The sequence below is a fragment of the Pseudophryne corroboree genome, chromosome 6 (genome assembly GCF_028390025.1).
Source record: "Pseudophryne corroboree isolate aPseCor3 chromosome 6, aPseCor3.hap2, whole genome shotgun sequence".
NCBI classification, from domain to species: Eukaryota; Metazoa; Chordata; class Amphibia; order Anura; family Myobatrachidae; genus Pseudophryne; species Pseudophryne corroboree.
This window is the reverse complement of record NC_086449.1, coordinates 574,605,391-574,628,531: the sequence shown is the minus strand read 5'-3', so window position 1 is coordinate 574,628,531 and position 23,141 is coordinate 574,605,391. Positions and strand designations below refer to the sequence as shown.

At 47.9% G+C, this 23,141-nt stretch overlaps 1 protein-coding gene across 2 annotated transcripts in view; it reads left to right on the top strand.

Annotated features, from left to right (window-relative positions):
• KDM3B (lysine demethylase 3B) overlaps window positions 1–23,141 on the top strand; it is a 308,304-nt gene that overhangs the window by 265,552 nt on the left and 19,611 nt on the right. For both annotated transcript variants that reach the window (XM_063927861.1, XM_063927860.1), the window contains exons 20-22: window positions 12,218–12,337; window positions 22,169–22,308; window positions 22,408–22,584. In XM_063927861.1, the coding sequence (XP_063783931.1) occupies window positions 12,218–12,337; window positions 22,169–22,308; window positions 22,408–22,584 (437 nt within the window). The remainder of the gene's footprint in view (window positions 1–12,217; window positions 12,338–22,168; window positions 22,309–22,407; window positions 22,585–23,141) is intronic.

The following is a 23,141-nucleotide window of genomic DNA, read 5'->3' as shown; positions in this document are numbered from 1 at the left end:
CTGCATATACAACCCCCTTTTGTGCCTCCAGTGGCACTGTGGGATCTCAACGTAGTTCTGTGATTCCTAAAATCACATTGGTTTAAACCGCTCAAATCTGTGGATTTGAAATATCTCACAGGGAAAGTGACCATGCTGTTGGCCCTGGCCTCGGCCAGGCGAGTGTCAGAATTGGCGGCGTTTGTCTCAAAAAAAGCCCATATCTGATTGTCCATTCGGACAGGGCAGAGCTGCGGACTCATCCCCAGTTTCTCCCTAAGGTGGTGTCAGTGTTTCACCCGAACCAGCTTATTGTGGTACCTGCGGCTACTAGGGACTTGGAGGACTCCAAGTTGCTAGATGTTGTCAGGGCCCTGAAAATATAGTTTCCAGGACGGCTGGAGTCAGGAAAACTGACTTGCTGTTTTCCTGTATGCACCCAACAAACTGGGTGCTCTTGCTTCTAAGCAGACGATTGCTAGTTGGATGTGTAGTACAATTCAGCTTGCACATTCTGTGGCAGGCCTGCCACAGCCAAAATATGTAAAAGCCCATTCCACAAGGAAGGTGGGCTCATCTTGGGCGGCTGCCCGAGGGGTCTCGGCTTTACAACTTTGCCGAGCTGATACTTGGTCAGGGGCACACCCTGACTGAGGAGGACCTGGAGTTCTCTCATTCGGTGCTGCAGAGTCATCCGCACTCTCCCGCCCGTTTGGGAGCTTTGGTATAATCCCCATGGTCCTGACGGAGTCCCCAGCATCTACTTGGGACGTCAGAGAAAATAAGAATTTACTTACCGATAATTCTATTTCTCGTAGTCCGTAGTGGATGCTGGGCGCCCATCCCAAGTGCGGATTGTCTGCAATACTTGTACATAGTTATTGTTACAAAAATCGGGTTATTATTGTGAGCCATCTTTTCAGATGCTCCGCTGTTATCATGCTGTTAACTGGGTTCAGATCACAGGTTGTACGGTGTGATTGGTGTGGCTGGTATGAGTCTTACCCGGGATTCAAAATCCTTCCTTATTGTGTACGCTCGTCCGGGCACAGTATCCTAACTGAGGCTTGGAGGAGGGTCATAGGGGGAGGAGCCAGTGCACACCACCTGATCCTAAAGCTTTTACTTTTGTGCCCTGTCTCCTGCGGAGCCGCTAATCCCCATGGTCCTGACGGTGTCCCCAGCATCCACTACGGACTACGAGAAATAGAATTATCGGTAAGTAAACTCTTATTATATATTGTATCATATAAAGACTTGAAACTACTTTTAATTAATAAAGGATAATTTATCTTGAGCTAATATTTTTTATTATTTTTGTCTCAAATTGGACATACAATGCATTTGCGATTATTTTTTATTTCTCCTTCGTCCTAGAGGATGCTGGGGACTCCAAAAGGACCATGGGGTATAGACTGGATCCACAGGAGACATGGGCACACTATAAGACTTTGAATGGGTGTGAACTGGCTCCTCCCTCTATGCCCCTCCTCCAGACCTCAGTTAGATTCTGTGCCCAGAGGAGACTGGTCACACTCTAGGGGAGCTCTACTGAGTTTCTCTAAAAATACTTTTTGTTAGCTTTATTCCTCTGACGTCCTAGTGGATGCTGGGAACTCCGTAAGGACCATGGGGAATAGCGGCTCCGCAGGAGACTGGGCACAAAAGAAAAGCTTTAGGACTACCTGGTGTGCACTGGCTCCTCCCCCTATGACCCTCCTCCAAGCCTCAGTTAGATTTTTGTGCCCGACCGAGCAGGGTGCAATCTAGGAGGCTCTCCTGAGCTTCTTAGAAAAAGTTAGTTTTAGGTTTTTTATTTTCAGTGAGACCTGCTGGCAACAGGCTCACTGCATCGAGGGACTAAGGGGAGAAGAAGCGAACCTGCCTGCTTGCAGCCAGCTTGGGCTTCTTAGGCTACTGGACACCATTAGCTCCAGAGGGACCGAACACAGGCCCATCCTCGGAGTCCGGTCCCAGAGCCGCGCCGCCGGCCCCCTTACAGAGCCAGAAGCAAGAAGAGGTCCGGAAAATCGGCGGCAGAAGACATCAGTCTTCACCAAGGTAGCGCACAGCACTGCAGCTGTGCGCCATTGCTCCTCATGCACACCACACACTCCGGTCACTGAGGGTGCAGGGCGCTGGGGGGGGGCGCCCTGAGCAGCAATATAAACACCTTGGCTGGCAAAAATACATCACATATAACCCCCAGGGCTATATGGATGTATATTAACCCCTGCCAGATTCCAGAAAAAAGCGGGAGAAAAGTCCGCCGAGAAGGGGGCGGAGCCTATCTCCTCAGCACACTGGCGCCATTTTCCCTCACAGCTCTGCTGGAAGGACGTCTCCCTGACTCTCCCCTGCAGTCCTGCACTACAGAAAAGGGTAAAAGAGAGGGGGGGGCACTAATTAGGCGCAGTATAATATAAACAGCAGCTATAAAGGGAAAAACACTTTGTATAGTGTTATCCCGGTATATATATAGTGCTCTGGTGTGTGCTGGCATACTCTCCCTCTGTCTCCCCAAAGTGCTAGTGGGGTCCTGTCCTCTATCAGAGCATTCCCTGTGTGTGTGCTGTGTGTCGGTACGGCTGTGTCGACATGTATGAGGAGGAAAATGATGTGGAGGCGGAGCAATTGCCTGTAGTGGAGATGTCACCCCCTAGGGGGTCGACACCTGAGTGGATGGGCTTATGGAAGGAATTACGTGAAAGTGTCAGCTCTTTACAAAAGAAGTTTGATGACATGGGACAGCCGACTACTCAGCTTGTGCCTGTCCAGGCGTCTCAAAGACCATCGGGGGCTCTTAAACGCCCGCTATCACAGATGGCAGATACAGACGCCGACACGGATACTGACTCCAGTGTCGACGATGAAGAGACAAATGTGACTTCCAGTAGGGCCACACGTTACATGATTGAGGCAATGAAAAATGTTTTACACATTTCTGATGGTACAAGTACCGTTAAAAAGGGTATTATGTTTGGTGAGAAAAAACTACCTGTAGTTTTTCCTGCATCTGAGGAATTAAATGAAGTGTGTGATGAAGCGTGGGTTTCTCCCGATAAAAAACTGATAATTCCTAAAAGGTTATTGGCATCATACCCTTTCCCGCCAGAGGATAGGGCACGTTGGGAAACACCCCCTAGGGTGGATAAAGCGCTCACACGCTTGTCTAAACAGGTGGCACTGCCGTCTCCTGATACGGCCGCCCTTAAGGAACCTGCTGACAGAAAGCAGGAGAATATCCTAAAATGTATATACACTCACACGGGTGTTATACTGCGACCAGCAATCGCCTCAGCCTGGATGTGCAGTGCTGGGGTGGCTTGGTCGGATTCCCTGACTGAAAATATTGATACCCTGGATAGGGACAGTATATTGCTGACTATAGAGCATTTAAAAGATGCATTTTTATATATGCGTGATGCACAGAGGGATATTTGCCGACTGGCAAGAGTAAGTGCGCTGTCCATATCTGCCAGAAGAGGGTTATGGACGCGGCAGTGGTCAGGTGATGCTGATTCCAAAAGGCATATGGAAGTATTGCCTTATAAAGGGGAGGAGTTATTTGGGGTAGGTCTATCAGACCTGGTGTCCACGGCAACTGCTGGGAAATCCACATTTTTACCCCAGGTAGCCTCTCAACATAAGAAGACACCGTATTATCAGGCGCAGTCCTTTCGGCCCCATAAGGGCAAGAGGACAAAAGGCTCCTCATTTCTGCCCCGTGGCAGAGGGAGAGGAAAAAGGCTGCAGCAAACAGCCAGTTCCCAGGAACAGAAGTCCTTTCCCGCTTCTGCCAAGTCCTCAGCATGACGCTGGGGCTATACAAGCGGACTCAGGCACGGTGGGGGCCCGTCTCAAGAATTTCAGCGCACAGTGGGCTCACTCACAAGTGGACCCCTGGATCCTTCAGATAGTATCTCAGGGGTACAAATTGGAATTCGAGACGTCTCCCCCTCGCCGTTTCCTAAAGTCTGCCTTACCGACGTCTCCCTCCGACAGGGAGGCGGTATTGGAAGCCATTCACAAGCTGTATTCCCAGCAGGTGATAATCAAGGTACCCCTCCTGCAACAGGGAAAGGGGTATTATTCCACGCTGTTTGTGGTACCGAAGCCGGACGGCTCGGTGAGACCCATTTTAAATCTAAAATCTTTGAACACTTACATACAGAGGTTCGAATTCAAGATGGAGTCACTCAGAGCGGTGATCGCGAACCTTGAAGAAGGGGATTATATGGTGTCTCTGGACATCAAGGATACTTACCTCCATGTCCCAATTTACCCTTCTCACCAAGGGTACCTCAGGTTTGTGGTACAGAACTGCCACTATCAGTTTCAGACGCTGCCGTTTGGATTGTCCACGGCACCCCGGGTCTTTACCAAAGTAATGGCCAAAATGATGATACTCCTTCGAAGGAAAGGAGTTTTAATTATCCCTTACTTGGAAGATCTCCTGATAAGGGCGAGATCCAGGGAACAGTTGGTAGTCGGAGTAGCACTATCTCAAGTAGTGCTGCGGCAGCACGGTTGGATTCTCAATATCCCAAAATCGCAGCTGATCCCGACGACACGTCTTCTATTCCTAGGGATGATCCTGGACACAGTCCAGAAAAAGGTGTTTCTCCCGGAAGAGAAAGCCAGGGAGTTATCCGAGCTAGTCAGGAACCTCCTAAAACCAGGCCAAGTATCAGTGCATCAATGCACAAGGGTCCTGGGAAAAATGGTGGCTTCCTACGAAGCAATCCCATTCGGCAGATTCCACGCAAGAACATTCCAGTGGGACCTGCTGGACAAATGGTCCGGATCGCATCTTCAGATGCATCAGCGGATAACACTGTCCCCAAGGACAAGGGTGTCTCTCCTGTGGTGGTTGCAGAGTGCTCATCTTCTAGAGGGCCGCAGATTCGGCATTCAGGACTGGGTCCTGGTGACCACAGATGCCAGCCTGCGAGGCTGGGGAGCAGTCACACAGGGAAGAAATTTCCAGGGCTTGTGGTCAAGCCTGGAGACATCACTTCACATAAATATCCTGGAGCTAAGGGCCATTTACAATGCTCTAAGCCAAGCAAGACCTGCTTCAAGGTCAGCCGGTGCTGATCCAGTCGGACAACATCACGGCAGTCGCCCACGTAAACAGACAGGGCGGCACAAGAAGCAGGAGGGCAATGGCAGAAGCTGCAAGGATTCTTCGCTGGGCGGAAAATCATGTGATAGCACTGTCAGCAGTGTTCATTCCGGGAGTGGACAACTGGGAAGCAGACTTTCTCAGCAGGCACGACCTCCACCCGGGAGAGTGGGGACTTCACCCAGAAGTCTTCCACATGATTGTAAACCGTTGGGAAAAACCAAAGGTGGACATGATGGCGTCCCACCTCAACAAAAAACTGGACAGGTATTGCGCCAGGTCAAGGGACCCTCAAGCAATAGCTGTGGACGCTCTGGTAACACCGTGGGTGTACCAGTCAGTGTATGTGTTCCCTCCTCTGCCTCTCATACCCAAGGTGCTGAGAATTATACGGCGGGGAGGAGTAAGAACCATTCTCGTGGCTCCGGATTGGCCAAGAAGGACTTGGTACCCGGAACTTCAAGAAATGCTCACAGAGGACCCGTGGCCTCTACCTCTGAGAAGGGACCTGCTCCAGCAGGGACCCTGTCTGTTCCAATACTTACCGCGGCTGCGTTTGACGGCATGGCGGTTGAACGCCGGATCCTAAAGGAAAAAGGCATTCCAGACGAAGTCATCCCTACTTTGATAAAAGCCAGAAAGGATGTAACCGCAAAGCATTATCACCGCATCTGGCGGAAATATGTTGCGTGGTGCGAGGCCAAAAAGGCCCCGACGGAGGAATTTCAACTGGGTCGATTCCTGCATTTCCTGCAAGCAGGAGTGTCTATGGGCCTAAAATTAGGATCCATTAAGGTCCAGATTTCGGCCCTGTCGATTTTCTTTCAAAGGGAACTGGCTTCAGTGCCTGAAGTCCAGACGTTTAAGGGAGTGCTCCATATACAGCCTCCTTTTGTGCCTCCAGTGGCACCCTGGGATCTGAATGTTTTGGGTTTCCTAAAATCACATTGGTTTGAACCACTCAACACTGTGGACTTAAAATATCTCACATGGAAAGTGGTCATGCTGTTGGCCCTGGCTTCGGCCAGGCGTGTGTCAGAATTGGCGGCTTTATCCTGTAAAAGCCCTTGCCTGATTTTTCATACGGACAGGGCAGAATTGAGGACTCGTCCTCAATTTCTCCCTAAGGTGGTTTCAGCGTTTCACCTGAACCAGCCTATTGTGGTACCTGCGGCTACTAGGGACTTGGAGGACTCCAAGTTGCTGGACGTTGTCAGGGCCCTGAAAATATGTTTCCAGGACGGCTGGAGTCAGAAAATCTGACTCGCTATTTATCCTGTACGCACCCAACAAGCTGGGTGCTCCTGCTTCTAAGCAGACTATTGCTCGCTGGATTTGTAGTACAATCCAGCTTGCACATTCTGTGGCAGGCCTGCCACAGCCAAAATCTGTAAAAGCCCACTCCACAAGGAAGGTGGGCTCATCTTGGGCGGCTGCCCGAGGGGTCTCGGCTTTACAACTTTGCCGAGCTGCTACTTGGTCAGGGTCAAATACTTTTGTGAAATTTTACAAATTTGACACTCTGGCTGAGGAGGACCTGGAGTTTTCTCACTCGGTGCTGCAGAGTCATCCGCACTCTCCCGCCCGTTTGGGAGCTTTGGTATAATCCCCATGGTCCTTACGGAGTTCCCAGCATCCACTAGGACGTCAGAGAAAATAAGAATTTACTTACCGATAATTCTATTTCTCGTAGTCCGTAGTGGATGCTGGGCGCCCATCCCCAGTGCGGATTATCTGCAATACTTGTATATAGTTATTGTTAACTAATCGGGTTATTGTTGTTGTGAGCCATCTATCCAGAGGCTCCTCTGTTATCATGCTGTTAACTGGGTTCAGATCACAAGTTGTACGGTGTGATTGGTGTGGCTGGTATGAGTCTTACCCGGGATTCATAAATCCTTCCTTATTGTGTACGCTCGTCCGGGCACAGTATCCTAACTGAGGCTTGGAGGAGGGTCATAGGGGGAGGAGCCAGTGCACACCAGGTAGTCCTAAAGCTTTACTTTTGTGCCCAGTCTCCTGCGGAGCCGCTATTCCCAATGGTCCTTACGGAGTTCCCAGCATTCACTACGGACTACGAGAAATAGAATTATCGGTAAGTAAATTCTTATTTATTTTCAGGGAGCACTGCTGGCAACAGGCTCCCTGCTTTGTGAGGAGAGAGAAGCAGACCTACTTCTGTGAGACGGATAGGCTCTGCTTCTTAGGCTACTGGACACCATTAGCTGCAGAGGGTCCGATCACTTGGGTCGCCTAGCTGCTCGCTCCCGGAGCCGTGCCGCCGTCCCTCTCACAGAGCCAGAAGATCGAAGACAGGTGAGTAACCGAAGCAAAGAAGACATCGGAAGGCGGCAGAAGACTTCAGTCTTCCTGAGGTACCGCGCAGTGGTCGCGCTGCGCGCCATTGCTCCCGCTCACACAGGCACGGCATGGGTGCAGGGTGCAGGGGGGGTGCCCTGGGCTGCAATAAAACCCTTTTTTCTACACTATCTGGCTATTTTAAGATTCCTAGGCATTGTTTGCGACTCCCGCCAGTATAATCTCAGCGGGACCGAAGCGCGCCTTTTAGGGGGCGCGGCTTCCTCCTCAGCTCTGACCTGCGCCATTTTCTCTCCCCCTCGGGGTCCCTAAAACATTCATTTACCCAAGTAGCAGACACTGATACCGACACGGAGTCTGACTCCAGTGTCGACTATAATGATGAAAAGTTGCATCCTAAGGTGGCTAAAAGTATTCAGTACATGATTGTGGTTATAAAAGATGTGTTGCATATTACGGAAGACCCCGCTGTCCCTGAGACAAGGGTCTGTATGTATAAGGGCAAGAAACCGGAGGTAATGTTTCCTCCCTCTTATGAACTGAATGCCCTTTTTGAAAAAGCCTGGGAAACGCCAGACAAAAGTATGCACATTCCCAGGAGAATTGCTATGGCATACCCGTTTCCTTCTCAGGATAGGGTTGGGTGGGAGGCAACACCCACGGTAGACAAAGCTCTAGCGCGTTTGTCCAAGAAAGTGGCGCTACAGTCTCCTGAAATGGCGACCCTTTAAAGATCCTGTTGATCGGAGGCAGGAAGCTACCTTGAAATCTGTTTGTCACGACAGGTACTCTGCTCAGGCCGGCTGTGGCTTCGGCGTGGGTGAGTAACGCGATTGAAAAGTGGACAGATAACTTGTCATCGGATATAGACACCCTGGATCGGGATAGCGTGCTTTTGACACTGGGTCATATCAGGGACGCTGCAGTCTATCTAAAAGAGACGGCGAGAGATATTGGCTTTTTGGGATCAAGGGCCAATGCCATGGCGGTCTCGGCTAGAAGGGCGTTGTGGACTCGTCAGTGGAATGGTGATGCTGATTCTAAGAAGGCTATGGAGGCTCTCCCCTACAAGGGTGGAGTTTTGTTTGGTGAAGGCCTCGCGGACCTGGTTTCTACAGCTACCGCGGGTAAGTCCTCTTTTCTGCCTTTTGTTCCTCCACAGCAAAAGAAAACGCCCCCATATCAGATGTAGTCCTTTCGGTCGCAGAAATTCCGGAAAGGACGTGGGTCATCTTTCCTTGAGGTAAGGGTAGAGGAAAAAGATCGCCGGCTGTGGCAGGCTCCCAGGAGCAGAAGTACTCCCCGGCTTCTACCAAATCCACCGCATGACGCTGGGGCTCCCCTGTGGGAGTCCGCATCGGTGGGAGCGCGTCTTCAACTCTTCGGTCAGGTCTGGGTTCTCTCGGGCCTGGATCCTTGGGTGCTGGAAATTGTGACCCAAGGATACAAGCTGGAGTTTCAAGACGTGCCTCCGCGCCAATTTTTCAAATCGGCCTTACCAGCTTCTCTTCCGGAAAGAGAGGTAGTGTGTACGGTGATACAAAAGCTGTGTCAGCAGCGAGTCATTGTCGAAGTTCCCCCATCACAGAGGGGAGAAGGGTTTTATTCAAGCCTGTTCGTGGTCCCGAAGCCGGACGGCTCGGTCAGACCGATTCTGAATTTAAAATCCCTCAGTGTGTATTTAAAAAGTTTAAAATTCAAGATGGAATCTCTGAGCGGTGATCTCCAGTCTGGAGGGGGGGGGATTTTATGGTATCTGTCGACATAAAGGATGCTTACCTACATGTTCCCATTTATCCTCCTCATCAGGCGTATCTGAGGTTCGCTGTTCAGGATTGTCATTACCAATTTCAGATGTTGCCGTTTGGTCTTTCCACGGCCCCGAGGATTTTCACAAAGGTAATGGCGGAAATGATGGTGCTCCTGAGCAAGCAAGGGGTCACAATTATCCCGTACTTGGACAATCTCCCGATAAAGGCGAGATCACAGGAGCTGTTACTAAAAAACGTTGCGCTCTCACTGCGGGTGCTGCAACAGCATGGCTGGCTCCTGAATTTGCCAAAGTCGCAGTTGATTCCGACAACTCTGTTGTCGTTTTTGGGCATGATTCTGGACACGGAACTGCAGAAGATTTTTCTTCCGTTGGAAAAAGCTCAGGAAATCCGGAACATGGTCAAGGAACTTCTGAAACCGCCAAGAGTGTCGATTCATCAATGCACTCGAGTGCTGGGGAAAATGGTGGCGGCCTACGAGGCAGGTTCCATGCAAGAACGTTTCAGTGGGACCTACTGGACAAGTGGTCAGGGTCCCATCTGCAGATGCACTGAAAAATAACTCTGTCCCCCAGCGCCAGGGTTTCTCTCCTGTGGTGGCTCCAAAGTTCTCACCTTCTAGAGGGTCGCAGGTTCGGCATCCAAGATTCGATTCTGGTGACCACGGACGCGAGTCTTCGAGGTTGGGTAGCAGTCACACAGGGAAAAAATTTCCAGGGAAAATGGTCAAGCCAGGAAGCTTGTCTGCACATAAACATTCTGGAATTAAGGGCCATCTACAACGGTCTGCTACAAGCGAAACATTTTCTTCGCGACCGGCCCGTCCTGATTCAGTCGGACAACATCACAGCCGTGGCGCACATAAACCGCCAGGGCGGAACAAAGAGCAGAGCGGCGATGGCGGAGGCCACCAAGATCCTTCGCTGGGCGGAAAAACATGCAAGCGCCCTGTCAGCGGTCTTCATTCCAGGCGTGGACAACTGGGAAGCAGACTTCCTCAGCAGACACTATCTCCACCCAGGAGAGTGGGGTCTTCATCAAGAGGTCTTTGCAGAAGTGACAAGTTGTTGGGGAATTCCTCAAATAGACATGATGGCGTCTCGCCTCAACAAGAAGCTTCAGACATATTGTTCCAGGTCGAGGGACCCTCAAGCAGTAGCAGTGGACGCTCTGGTGACACCGTGGGTGTTTCAGTCGGTCTATGTGTTCCCTCCACTTCCACTCATCCCAAAGGTGATAAGGATCGTGAGAACAAGGGTTCAGGCGATACTCGTTGTTCCATATTGGCCTCGGAGGGCCTGGTATCCGGATCTTCAGGAATTACTCACAGGAGATCCTTGGCCTCTTCCTCTAAGAGAGGATATGTTACAGCAAAGACCGTGCGTGTTCCAGGACTTACCGCGGTTGCGTTTGACAGCATGGCGGTTGAACGCCAAATCCTAGCTAGGAAGGCTATTCCCGGGGAAGTCATCCCCACGCTACTTAAGGCTAGAAAGGAGGTAACGGCGAAGCATTATCACCGTATCTGGAGAAAATACGTGTCTTGGTGTGAATCCAAGAAGGCTCCTACGGAAGAGTTTCACTTGGGGCGGTTTCTTCATTTTTTGCAAGCAGGTGTGGATGCGGGCCTGAAGTTAGGCTCCATTAAAGTGCAGGTTTCGGCCTTATCAATTTTCTTTCAAAGGGAATTGGCCTCGCTTCCTGAAGTTCAGACGTTCGTGAAAGGCGTACTACACATTCAACCTCCATTTGTGCCCCCAGTGGCGCCATGGGACCTTAACGTGGTGTTACAGTTCCTTTTGTCACATTTGGTTTGAACCTTTACAAACGGTTGAGTTGAAATTTCTCACTTGGAAAGTGGTCATGCTATTGGCCTTGGCGTCCGCAAGGCAGGTGTCCGAATTGGCGGCTTTGTCTTACAAAAGCCCCTATCTAATCTTCCATGAGGATAGAGCGGAGTTGAGAACTCGTCAACATTTTCTACAGAAGGTGGTTTCTTCGTTTCATATGAACCAACCTATTGTGGTGCCTGTGGCTACTGAAGCCTTGGCTGATTCAAGGTCTCTTGATGTGGTCAGAGTTTTGAAAATTTATGTAGCCAGAACGGCTCGGGTGAGAAAAACAGAGGTGCTGTTTGTCCTATATGCGTCCAACAAGGTTGGCGCTCCTGCTTCTAAGCAGACTATTGCGCGCTGGATCTGTAATACGATTCAGCAGGCTCATTCTACAGCTGGATTGCCGTTACCGAAATCGGTGAAAGCCCATTCCACTAGGAAGGTGGGCTCATCTTGGGCGGCTGCCCGAGGCGTCTCGGCATTACAGCTTTGCCGAGCAGCTACTTGGTCGGGGTCAAACACTTTTGCAAAGTTCTACAAGTTTGATACCCTGGCTGATGAGGACCTCATGTTTGCTCAATCGGTGCTGCAGAGTCATCCGCACTCTCCCGCCCGGTTTGGAGCTTTGGTATAAACCCCATGGTCCTTTTGGAGTCCCCAGCATCCTCTAGGGCGAAGGAGAAAATAGGATTTTAATACCTACCGGTAAATCCTTTTCTCTTAGTCCGTAGAGGATGCTGGGGAAGTTACAGAAAGGTTGTGTTTGGTAAGGGTCAGGCTGTTGCTGATCTGTTTTTGTTCACATTGTTAACTTGGTCTAATTAACTGCCGTGTTGTACGGTGTGGTGTGAGGTGGTATGTATCTCACCCTTAGTTTAACAAAATCCTTTTCCTCGAAATGTTCGTCTCCTCTGGGCACAGTTCCTATAACTGAGGTCTGGAGGAGGGGCATAGAGGGAGGAGCCAGTTCACACCCATTCAAAGTCTTATAGTGTGCCCATGTCTCCTGCGGATCCCGTCTATACCCCATGGTCCTTTTGGAGTCCCCAGCATCCTCTACGGACTAAGAGAAAAGGATTTACCGGTAGGTATTAAAATCCTATTTTTTCTTTATCTTAAATTATTTTTTATTCCAGTGCTCCTGAAACAAACTTTGAATATATTGTCTTTGTCTTTTAATGAAGGCTTAATTACTGCTGAAGATAGACGGGTTGGAACAACAAATTTGCATTTGGATGTATCGGATGCCGTTAACGTCATGGTTTATGTAGGAATACCAAAAGGAGAGAGTGCACATGATGAAGGTATGATTTCCTGTTATTTTCCCCTGCAGGGTCATCTATAGACGTACAGGAAAACTCATTCTCTCCTAGACAATTTCTTGTGGCATGTTCTGCAGTGTACTGAAAAGTATCAAACCGGTGTAGAGAACATATCTATGACAATATTATGCTGAGATATCTTAGGGAGACCCAAGTTATTTAATCTTTCTCATACATCCATGGGGGACAGTGAAAACAGTGGGTAGTGGTGGAGCAAAAGGAGTCCGATCACCAAAGAATTAAGCTTTCAGCAGCAGCACAGACTCATCCTCCCCTGCACTCCGTCCCTGCCTACAGCAGCCAGTTTTTCTTTGATGCCCTAGGTTCTTGGCACACATATTTTTCTGGCCGCATTTTTGCAGTTATTTTACATTTATTTTTATTTTTTTACTACACTGGTTGCCGGTGGTGCAGCACCAGTCTACCGCTGACTGCCTCATTCCAGCGGCTTGAGTACTGGCGACTGGGTCAGTGATACTGGCCTGTCTCGCAGCATTGGAGAAGCAGGTAAGGTTTTCAGCAGCAGTTCACTTCGGAGTGGGAGGCCACCGAAGGGGCTTGTAAGTGTCTCCTATGCTCCTATACTGGACCACCAGGGCCATTATTTATAATAGGGACAGCGAAAAGTCCCTGGGGCTGGCCAGGGGGCGGAGCTTTCACCTGGCTTACTCCTTCCCCAACTTTGGTGTGCCCACGTGTTCTAGGCTGCCTGCCAAAGGCTCCCCCTCTCAGTTCGCTACAAAGACACTCGTCAGCCATTTTACACTGGCGACTGCTGCCTGTGAGAGGGACATTTTCCTGCCTCCCCTGTACCTCACACAACTGTCTGGCATAGTTTGCCTTCCCTACTTCACCTCTTGGTGATGGTAGCTGGAGATAATTTCTGTTATCTTAAAGCACTTGACTCTGTCTGTATGTATTGCTTCTGACAAGTTACTAGTTTGTTTTAGTTTAGTATACTGTAGAACTGCCTTTGTTTCCTTCGTTTATACAAGGTTTGTTTGTGTTGTAGCACTGCTGTTTCAGTGTACTATAAAAAAATAAATGTACAAGGTTTCTGGCTGTGTGTGGCATTGATTTGTAATCAAAGACTTCCTTAGAATCTCTTCCCTTTTTAATGGTGATATTATTTTTTGGACCTGAATTGGACACAGATATCGCAACTGTAGAGGCTTCAGAAACCCTTTTTTCTGCCATCAGCAGCCCCTAAACAAAGGACTACTTTCTTTCAGCATCAAAGCAAACCAAGAAATCATCGTCCCATGAAGACCCAAGGTTCCTCTTCCAGAGGCGGTCCAAGCCCAGACAGGATTGGTCAGTTTGCCATCAGACAGCCACCAATAAGCCTGATGCATAGCAGCCCGATCTCCAACCTGGAGAACTCCAGCGTGGGAGGCAGTAATCTACTTTTCGCTGAAATCTGGCCACAAATGAGCACCGATTCCTGTTTGAGAAGCAATAGGATCAAAGGGTTATTTATCCTTCAGGTAACTTCCTCCACCCCAGTACTACTAGACAGGGCTTCTAGTTGAAGCCTTAAAGGAGGCCATTCAGTCTTTTCTTGCCTCTGGAGTTCTCCTTCCAGTTCCTTCTCAAAGAGGGACTGACTTCTGCATCAAACTCTTTCCTGTTCAGAAACCAGACTGCTCCTTCCTCCCCATCCTCAGTTTGAAGTCCGTCAATGTCTTCTTCAGTGTCCCAAGGTTCAGGATGGAAATCCTTTCAATTTATTCTTAAGGCCTCGGAACTGGGGGATTTCATGGCATTTACTCCAGTTTGCAGTCTGCACAGACCATTTCCAGTTTTGAGCCTTGTCCTTTGGTTTGTCGATGGCTCAATATGCATTCACGAAGTGTACTGTATGTTTGTAGTGACGGAAATCCTCCAGCCCCGCAGGTTGTGGATTCTTTTATCTGGCTGACCTGCTCCTTATGGCTCAGTATCCTGTCATCCTGCAGGACCATATCTGCCTTACAGTGGAAGTTTTTTCAGGCTCACGGTTGAATCATGAATTGGCACAAAACCAGTCTGTCTCCACCTCAACAGATGCTTCGTCTGGGGATTCTACTGTCACAGCATGTCTTTCTGCCCAGAGACCAGATATTTTCCTTGCAGAGTATGGTCAGGTCTCTTTAGCGTCAGGTGTTGATCTACCTATGCAAGTTGGTGTCCACTTTCAACATGGTCAGATATGCCCAGTTCAGTTGGAACTTTTTTCCCGATGGAACTGATCCTACCTTTAGCTTCAGGTGCTTGTGTTGTCCAAGGAGGTTCGTCGCTCCCTGCTGTGGTGGTTCCAGCCCTTGCAATTGGACAAGGGCCAGCCCTTCCTAACTCAGACTTGAACCCTTCTCACCACTGACGTGAGCCAGAGAGGTTAGGTTTCCAGGGTCGTTGGACTGTGCAGGAATCCTTCCTTCCGAACAACAACTTGGTGATAAGTGGTTTACCATGCTCTTTGTCAGGCAAAACCGTTTCTAGGTCATGTACAGCAGTCCTAAGGGTTGGTATCGGAATGCCGGCGGCTGGGATCCTGGCGGTCAGTATACCGACACGGGGATCCTGGCCGCAGAATGCCGGCCGGGGGTGGTGAGTGCAGTTAAGCCCCTTGGTCGTGTACATCACGCCTCGCTCTCTAGCTGACTTGACAGGCTCCGCTGTCAGTCAGCAGCCCTGCACCATTCACAGCTCCAGTACTACACACACACTGAATCGGCCAATTAAGACTCCTCCCCTAGCCCCACCTCCATATCATAAGTTAAACGAAGAGGCATGGCCAAAGCGCATTCGCAAAGTAAACTGCCTGGCTCTACGGGCAGTCACTTGTGCGCATGCGCAAATCTTCTATGGGCTAAACCATCGATGGTATACAACCACAGTTTGCCATCGATGGTTAATTCCTTTATTATCATCGATAGCAACCACACTGATGGCTATCCCTCAGTGGCACCCTCCAGAGGCCCGCACCCCCGGGCAGCTGCCTAATGGTAGAGCCGGCCCTGCATGTGCTGTCCTAGTCAAACACAGCAGTGTCTCTTGGCAGCATGAGCGGTACTAATACTCCATAGTACTACCTAAATTTATTTTTTATTTTCCTCCTCCATGCCTTCTGGGAAAATGCCAATTTTGTACACTATGCAGTTTTACTCTCATTTAATGGATTCCCAAAGTAGTCAATGTTTGCTGTTCAAGTAGACTATGCAGCTTCCCCTAATTTCACTGAAACAATCGTTTTAGGCAGATCCCTCAAATATTTAAATATAGATGATCAGAATCACTTGAACACTGTACACATCTGAAAGGTTTTACGCACAATTCATGTTCTCTGAAATGAAACATTCTATTTTCACTGTACACACTGCTGAATTATCATTTTTATTTAAGCAATTGTCCTAAAGATCTTCAAAGGAGATGGTTTTTAAAGGAACTGAGTAAGACGGATCTTGTACACTACAATAATTACTCAGACTTTCTGACCATTGTGTAGCAGGCCAGATCAGATGGGCAGCCCTGACAAATTTTTAAACCATCAGCCCTGGGTGCTGTTTCATATTCTGAGAATATCAGACCAAGCAGCCGAAAGTCATCTGTCTGACCAGATATTTGCATACTGTTGTACCTAACTTTAGTCTAGTCACTCTAGACAAGAGATTTGAGCTTTGTAGAAAATCAGTAAGCTTAAACAATGATCCATTTGGTAGCTATATGCCAATTATCTGTGGTATCCTTGTATTAGTAATAAAGCACTTACTGCCTACAGTGATTCACAAGCTCGGTCCTCAAGGCACACTAACCGATATTATTCGAGCTATCCTATTACAACCCATTTTTACAGTGTGTTAAATGACTTGTTTTCGGGCGATAACACATGGGATCTGGTATAAATTTCCAGACCCATGCGTTATCGTGCAGAAACCGGTCTTTGAGGGCTGCTTATCTGGATTCTGCCTAATCCCCTGATAAGTGACGGTGGTCAGGGGCTAGTTGGTAGGCCCCACAGTAATTCATTAACTGTGGTAATTTACCACCATTAATCGGATAGACCAATAACAGTCCATGTTTTAGGGATATCCACAATAACTAAATCACTTGTTCTCAAAACCTGGACTGTTAGTGTGCTTTGAGGAACATAGTTGTGAATGCCTGACCTACACGCAGTAGTTGCTCTGGCTGAAACTGTGTTCACGAGCATTCATCTTAACAATCCACCAAGGCCCATTGACACATCAGAGTCACGTCATGGCCAACATTAATGAAGCATTGGTTCCTAGTGAATAGGTGTTGCCTCCAATGCATGATACAGGTGTATTCTAGGCATCCTTCTGATGTGATTTTTGTTTTGTCTGAAAGAGGTGGTACTGTGCTAAAATAGTTTGTATGTATTTGTAGGCTGCACCTTCAATACGCTGTGTAAATGTATAAAGCCCATATAAAATACAGTGCAGCATGAAGTACCACATAGTGATGAGCGGGTTCGGTTTCTCGGAAACCGAACCCCCCCGAACTTCAGCCTTTTTACACGGGTCCGAGGCAGGTTCGAACCTTCCCGCCTTGCTCGGCTAACCCGAGCGCGCCCGAACGTCATCTCGCTGTCGGATTCTCGCGAGGCTCGGATTCTATCGCGAGACTCGGATTCTATATAAGGAGCCGCGCGTCGCCGCCATTTTCACACGTGCATTGAGATTGATAGGGAGAGGACGTGGCTGGCATCCTCTCCGTTTAGATAGAGAGTGAGACACTTGATTTACTGGAGCATTAGGAGTACTCAGAGAGTGCAGAGTTTTGCTGATAGTTATACTAGTGACCACCAGTTTTATTTATTATTTAATATAATCCGTTCTCTGCCTGAAAAAAAACGATACACAGTCACATACCATATCTGTGCTCAGCCTCAGTGTGCTGCATGATAATATCATCTATGTATATCTGACTGTGCTGAGTGCTCACTGCTCACACAGCTTAATTGTGGGGGAGACTGGGGAGCAGTTATAGCAGGAGTACATATTTAACAGTGCACACTTTTGCTGCCAGTGTGACTGACCAGTGACCACCAGTATATTGTCTGCCTGAAAAAGTTAAACACTCGTGTGGTGTTTTTTTTTTTTATTCTATAAACGCATTCTGCTGACAGTGTCCAGCAGGTCCGTCATTCATTATATTATAATATATACCTGCAGTAGTGATATATATATATATTTTATATCATTATCATCCAGTCTATACTAGCAGACGCAGTACGGTAGTCCACGGCTATAGCTACCTCTGTGTCGGCAGTCGCTCGTCCATAATTGTATACCTACCTGTGGTTGTTTTTTTTTCTTCTATCTTCTTCATACTAGTAGTTTAGGAGTCTGCAGTGCTGACAGTGTCCAGCAGGTCCGTCATTATATAATATATACCTGTCCTGCAGTAGTGATATATATATATATATTTTTTATATCATTATCATCCAGTCTATACTAGCAGACGCAGTACGGTAGTCCACGGCTGTAGCTACCTCTGTGTCGGCAGTCGCTCGTCCATAATTGTATACCTACCTGTGGTGGGGTTTTTTTTTTCTATCTTCATACTAGTAGTTTAGGAGTCTGCAGTGCTGACAGTGTCCAGCAGGTACGTCATTATATAATATATACCTGTCCTGCAGTAGTGATATATATATATTTTTTATATCATTATCATCCAGTCTATACTAGCAGACGCAGTACGGTAGTCCACGGCTGTAGCTACCTCTGTGTCGGCAGTCACTCGTCATCCATAAGTATACTAGTATCCATCCATCTCCATTGTTTACCTGAGGTGCCTTTTAGTTGTGCCTATTAAAATATGGAGAACAAAAATGTTGAGGTTCCAAAAATAGGGAAAGATCAAGATCGACTTCCACCTCGTGCTGAAGCTGCTGCCACTAGTCATGGCCGAGACGATGAAATGCCATCAACGTCGTCTGCCAAGGCCGATGCCCAATGTCATAGTACAGAGCATGTAAAATCCAAAACACCAAATATCAGTAAAAAAAGGACTCAAAAATCTAAAATAAAATCGTCGGAGGAGAAGCGTAAACTTGCCAATATGCCATTTACCACACGGAGTGGCAAGGAACGGCTGAGGCCCTGGCCTATGTTCATGGCTAGTGGTTCAGCTTCACATGAGGATGGAAGCACTCAGCCTCTCGCTAGAAAAATGAAAAGACTTAAGCTGGCAAAAGCACAGCAAAGAACTGTGCGTTCTTCGAAATCACAAATCCACAAGGAGAGTCCAGTTGTGTCGTTTGCGATGCCTGACCTTCCCAACACTGGACGTGAAGAGCATGCGCCTTCCACCATTTGCACGCCCCCTGCAAGTGCTGGAAGGAGCACCCGCAGTCCAGTTCCTGATAGTCAGATTGAAGATGTCAGTGTTGAAGTACACCAGGATAAGGAGGATATCAGTGTTGTTGGCGCTGGGGAGGAAATTGACCAGGAGGATTCTGATGGTGAGGTGGTTTGTTTAAGTCAGGCACCCGGGGAGACACCTGTTGTCCGTGGGAGGAATAGGGCCATTGACATGCCTGGTGAAAATACCAAAAAAATCAGCTCTTCGGTGTGGAAGTATTTCAACAGAAATGCGGACAACATTTGTCAAGCCGTGTGTTGCCTTTGTCAAGCTGTAATAAGTAGGGGTAAGGACGTTAACCACCCCGGAACATCCTCCCTTATACGTCACCTGCAGCGCATTCATCATAAGTCAGTGACAAGTTCAAAAACTTTGGGCGACAGCGGAAGCAGTCCACTGACCAGTAAATCCCTTCCTCTTGTAACCAAGCTCACGCAAACCACCCCACCAACTCCCTCAGTGTCAATTTCCTCCTTCCCCAGGAATGCCAATAGTCCTGCAGGCCATGTCACTGGCAATTCTGACGAGTCCTCTCCTGCCTGGGATTCCTCCGATGCATTCTTGCGTGTAACGCCTACTGCTGCTGGCGCTGCTGTTGTTGCTGCTGGGAGTCGATGGTCATCCCAGAGGGGAAGTCGTAAGCCCACTTGTACTACTTCCAGTAAGCAATTGACTGTCCAACAGTCCTTTGCGAGGAAGATGAAATATCACAGCAATCATCCTACTGCAAAGCGGATAACTGAGGCCTTGGCATCCTGGGCGGTGAGAAACGTGGTTCCGGTATCCATCATTACTGCAGAGCCAACTATAGACTTGTTGGAGGTACTGTGTCCCCGGTACCAAATACCATCTAGGTTCCATTTCTCTAGGCAGGCGATACCGAAAATGTACACAGACCTCAGAAAAAGACTCACCAGTGTCCTAAAAAATGCAGTTGTACCCAATGTCCACTTAACCACGGACATGTGGAGCAGGGCAGACTCAGGACTATATGACTGTGACAGCCCACTGGGTAGATGTATGGACTCCCGCCGCAAGAACAGCAGCGGCGGCACCAGTAGCAGCATCTCGCAAACGCCAACTCTTTCCTAGGCAGGCTACGCTTTGTATCACCGATTTCCAGAATACGCACACAGCTGAAAACCTCTTACGGCAACTGAGGAAGATCATCGCAGAATGGCTTACCCCAATTGGACTCTCCTGTGGATTTGTGGCATCGGACAACGCCAGCAATATTGTGTGTGCATTAAATCTGGGCAAATTCCAGCACGTCCCATGTTTTGCACATACCTTGAATTTGGTGGTGCAGAATTATTTAAAAAACGACGGGCGTGCAAGAGATGCTGTCGGTGGCCAGAAGAATTGCGGCACACTTTCGGCGTACAGGCACCACGTACAGAAGACTGGAGCACCACCAAAAACGCCTGAACCTGCCCTGCCATCATCTGAAGCAAGAAGTGGTAACGAGGTGGAATTCAACCCTATATATGCTTCAGAGGTTGGAGGAGCAGCAAAAGGCCATTCAAGCCTATACAACTGAGCACGATATAGGAGGTGGAATGCACCCGTCTCAAGCGCAGTGGAGAATGATTTCAACGTTGTGCAAGGTTCTGCAACCTTTTGAACTTGCCACACGTGAAGTCAGTTCAGACACTGCCAGCCTGAGTCAGGTCATTCCCCTCATCAGGCTTTTGCAGAAGAAGCTGGAGACATTGAAGGAGGAGCTAACACAGCGATTCCGCTAGGCATGTGGGACTTGTGGATGGAGCCCTTAACTCGCTTAACAAGGATTCACGGGTGGTCAATCTGTTGAAATCAGAGCACTACTTTTTGGCCACCGTACTCGATCCTAGATTTAAAACCTACCTTGGATCTCTCTTTCCGGCAGACACAAGTCTGCAGGGGTTCAAAGAACTGCTGGTGAGAAAATTGTCAAGTCAAGCGGAACGCGACCTGTCAACATCTCCTCCTTCACACTCTCCCGCAACTGGGGGTGCGAGGAAAAGGCTCAGAATTCCGAGCCCACCCGCTGGCGGTGATGCAGGGCAGTCTGGAGCGACTGCTGATGCTGACATCTGGTCCGGACTGAAGGACCTGACAACGATTACGGACATGTCGTCTGTCACTGCATATGATTCTCTCCCCATTGAAAGAATGGTGGAGGATTATATGAGTGACCGCATCCAAGTAGGCACGTCAGACAGTCCGTACTTATACTGGCAGGAAAAAGAGGCAATTTGGAGGCCCTTGCACAAACTGGCTTTATTCTACCTAAGTTGCCCTCCCACAAGTGTGTACTCCGAAAGAGTGTTTAGTGCCGCCGCTCACCTTGTCAGCAATCTGCGTACGAGGTTACATCCAGAAAATGTGGAGAAGATGATGTTCATTAAAATGAATTATAATCAATTCCTCCGTGGAGACATTCACCAGCAGCAATTGCCTCCACAAAGTACACAGGGAGCTGAGAAGGTGGATTCCAGTGGGGACGAATTGATAATCTGTGAGGAGGGGGATGTACACGGTGATATATCGGAGGATGATGATGAGGTGGACATCTTGCCTCTGTAGAGCCAGTTTGTGCAAGGAGAGATTAATTGCTTCTTTTTTGGTGGGGGTCCAAACCAACCCGTCATTTCAGTCACAGTCGTGTGGCAGACCCTGTCACTGAAATGATGGGTTGGTTAAAGTGTGCATGTCCTGTTTATACAACATAAGGGTGGGTGGGAGGGCCCAAGGACAATTCCATCTTGCACCTCTTTTTTCTTTAATTTTTCTTTGCGTCATGTGCTGTTTGGGGAGTAGTTTTTTGAAGGGCCAGCCTGCGTGACACTGCAGTGCCACTCCTAGATGGGCCAGGTGTTTGTGTCGGCCACTAGGGTCGCTTAGCTTACTCACATAGCTACCTCATTGCGCCTCTTTTTTTTCTTCTTTGCGTCATGTGCTGTTTGGGGGGTGTTTTTTTGGAAGGGCCATCCTGCGTGACACTGCAGTGCCACTCCTAGATGGGCCAGGTGTTTGTGTCGACCACTAGGGTCGCTGAGCTTAGTCATCCAGCGACCTCGGTGCAAATTTTAGGACTAAAAATAATATTGTGAGGTGTTCAGAATAGACTGAAAATGAGTGGAAATTATGGTTATTGAGGTTAATAATACTTTGGGATCAAAATGACCCCCAAATTCTATGATTTAAGCTGTTTTTTTTAGGGTTTTTTGAAAAAAACACCCGAATCCAAAACACACCCGAATCCGACAAAAAAAATTTGGTGAGGTTTTGCCAAAACGCATTCGAACCCAAAACACGGCCGCGGAACCGAACCCAAAACCAAAACAAAAAACCCGAAAAATTTCCGGTGCTCATCACTAGTACCACAGTGTCGCCTCCATGTACACAATGTGTAGTTAATGAACAATTAAGAATGTTTAACTAATTTCATATAATTTACAGAGGTACTTAAGACCATTGATGAAGGTGATGCAGACGAGGTAACAAAAAAACGAATTCATGAGGGTAAAGAGAAGCCCGGAGCTTTGTGGCACATTTACGCTGCCAAGGATGCAGAGAAGATACGTGAGCTACTTAGAAAGGTATCTTCCGCTGTGGCTATAACATACGTGTATTTGTGGCATTGGCCACCACAGTAAGGAGATGTAAAATCATTATTTTACGTATTTTTGTCATTGTAGGTTGGGGATGAACAAGGCCAGGAAAATCCGTCAGATCATGATCCCATACATGATCAAAGTTGGTATTTAGACCAGGCATTACGTAAGCGACTCTATGATGAATATGGTGTACAAGGCTGGGCAATTGTACAGTTCTTGGGCGATGCAGTGTTTATTCCAGCTGGAGCACCACATCAGGTACAGTAATTGTGTGTGTGTGTGTGTGTATATAATATATATATATATATATATATATATATATATATTTATTTATGTGTAGATATATATGTAGATATTTTCATGTACTGGGGTTATACCGCACTGGAGAGTATTTAGCATATATAATATAGATAGTATCTTAACCAAGATGTGATAAATGAAAAAAGAAAACCAATGTTTTCTAGTAATCTTCAGATTGGTGGTGCACCCTGAGTCAGCAACAAAGCATACCACAAAAAAGGAGAGAAAGGAAGCCTCTTTTGTGGGCGCACTCTTGTATATGTATGTATGGCCGTCTCAAAAGAAACGAGAATGTTTAAAAGATATAGTTTTTATTAACAACAACAATAAAATAGTAGTAGGATATTTTGTCAATCGAAAGAAAGAAAGAAAGGGGGGAAGGGTGGGGGAACATAGTATGAATACTGAATGATAGTTCTAGGCTGCCTGGGTTTAAAAATGCCGATTATCAATTGTAAGCTTGAAAATGCTATATATTCAACTATAAGCCTGAAAAGCACGTTGTATGTCCTACA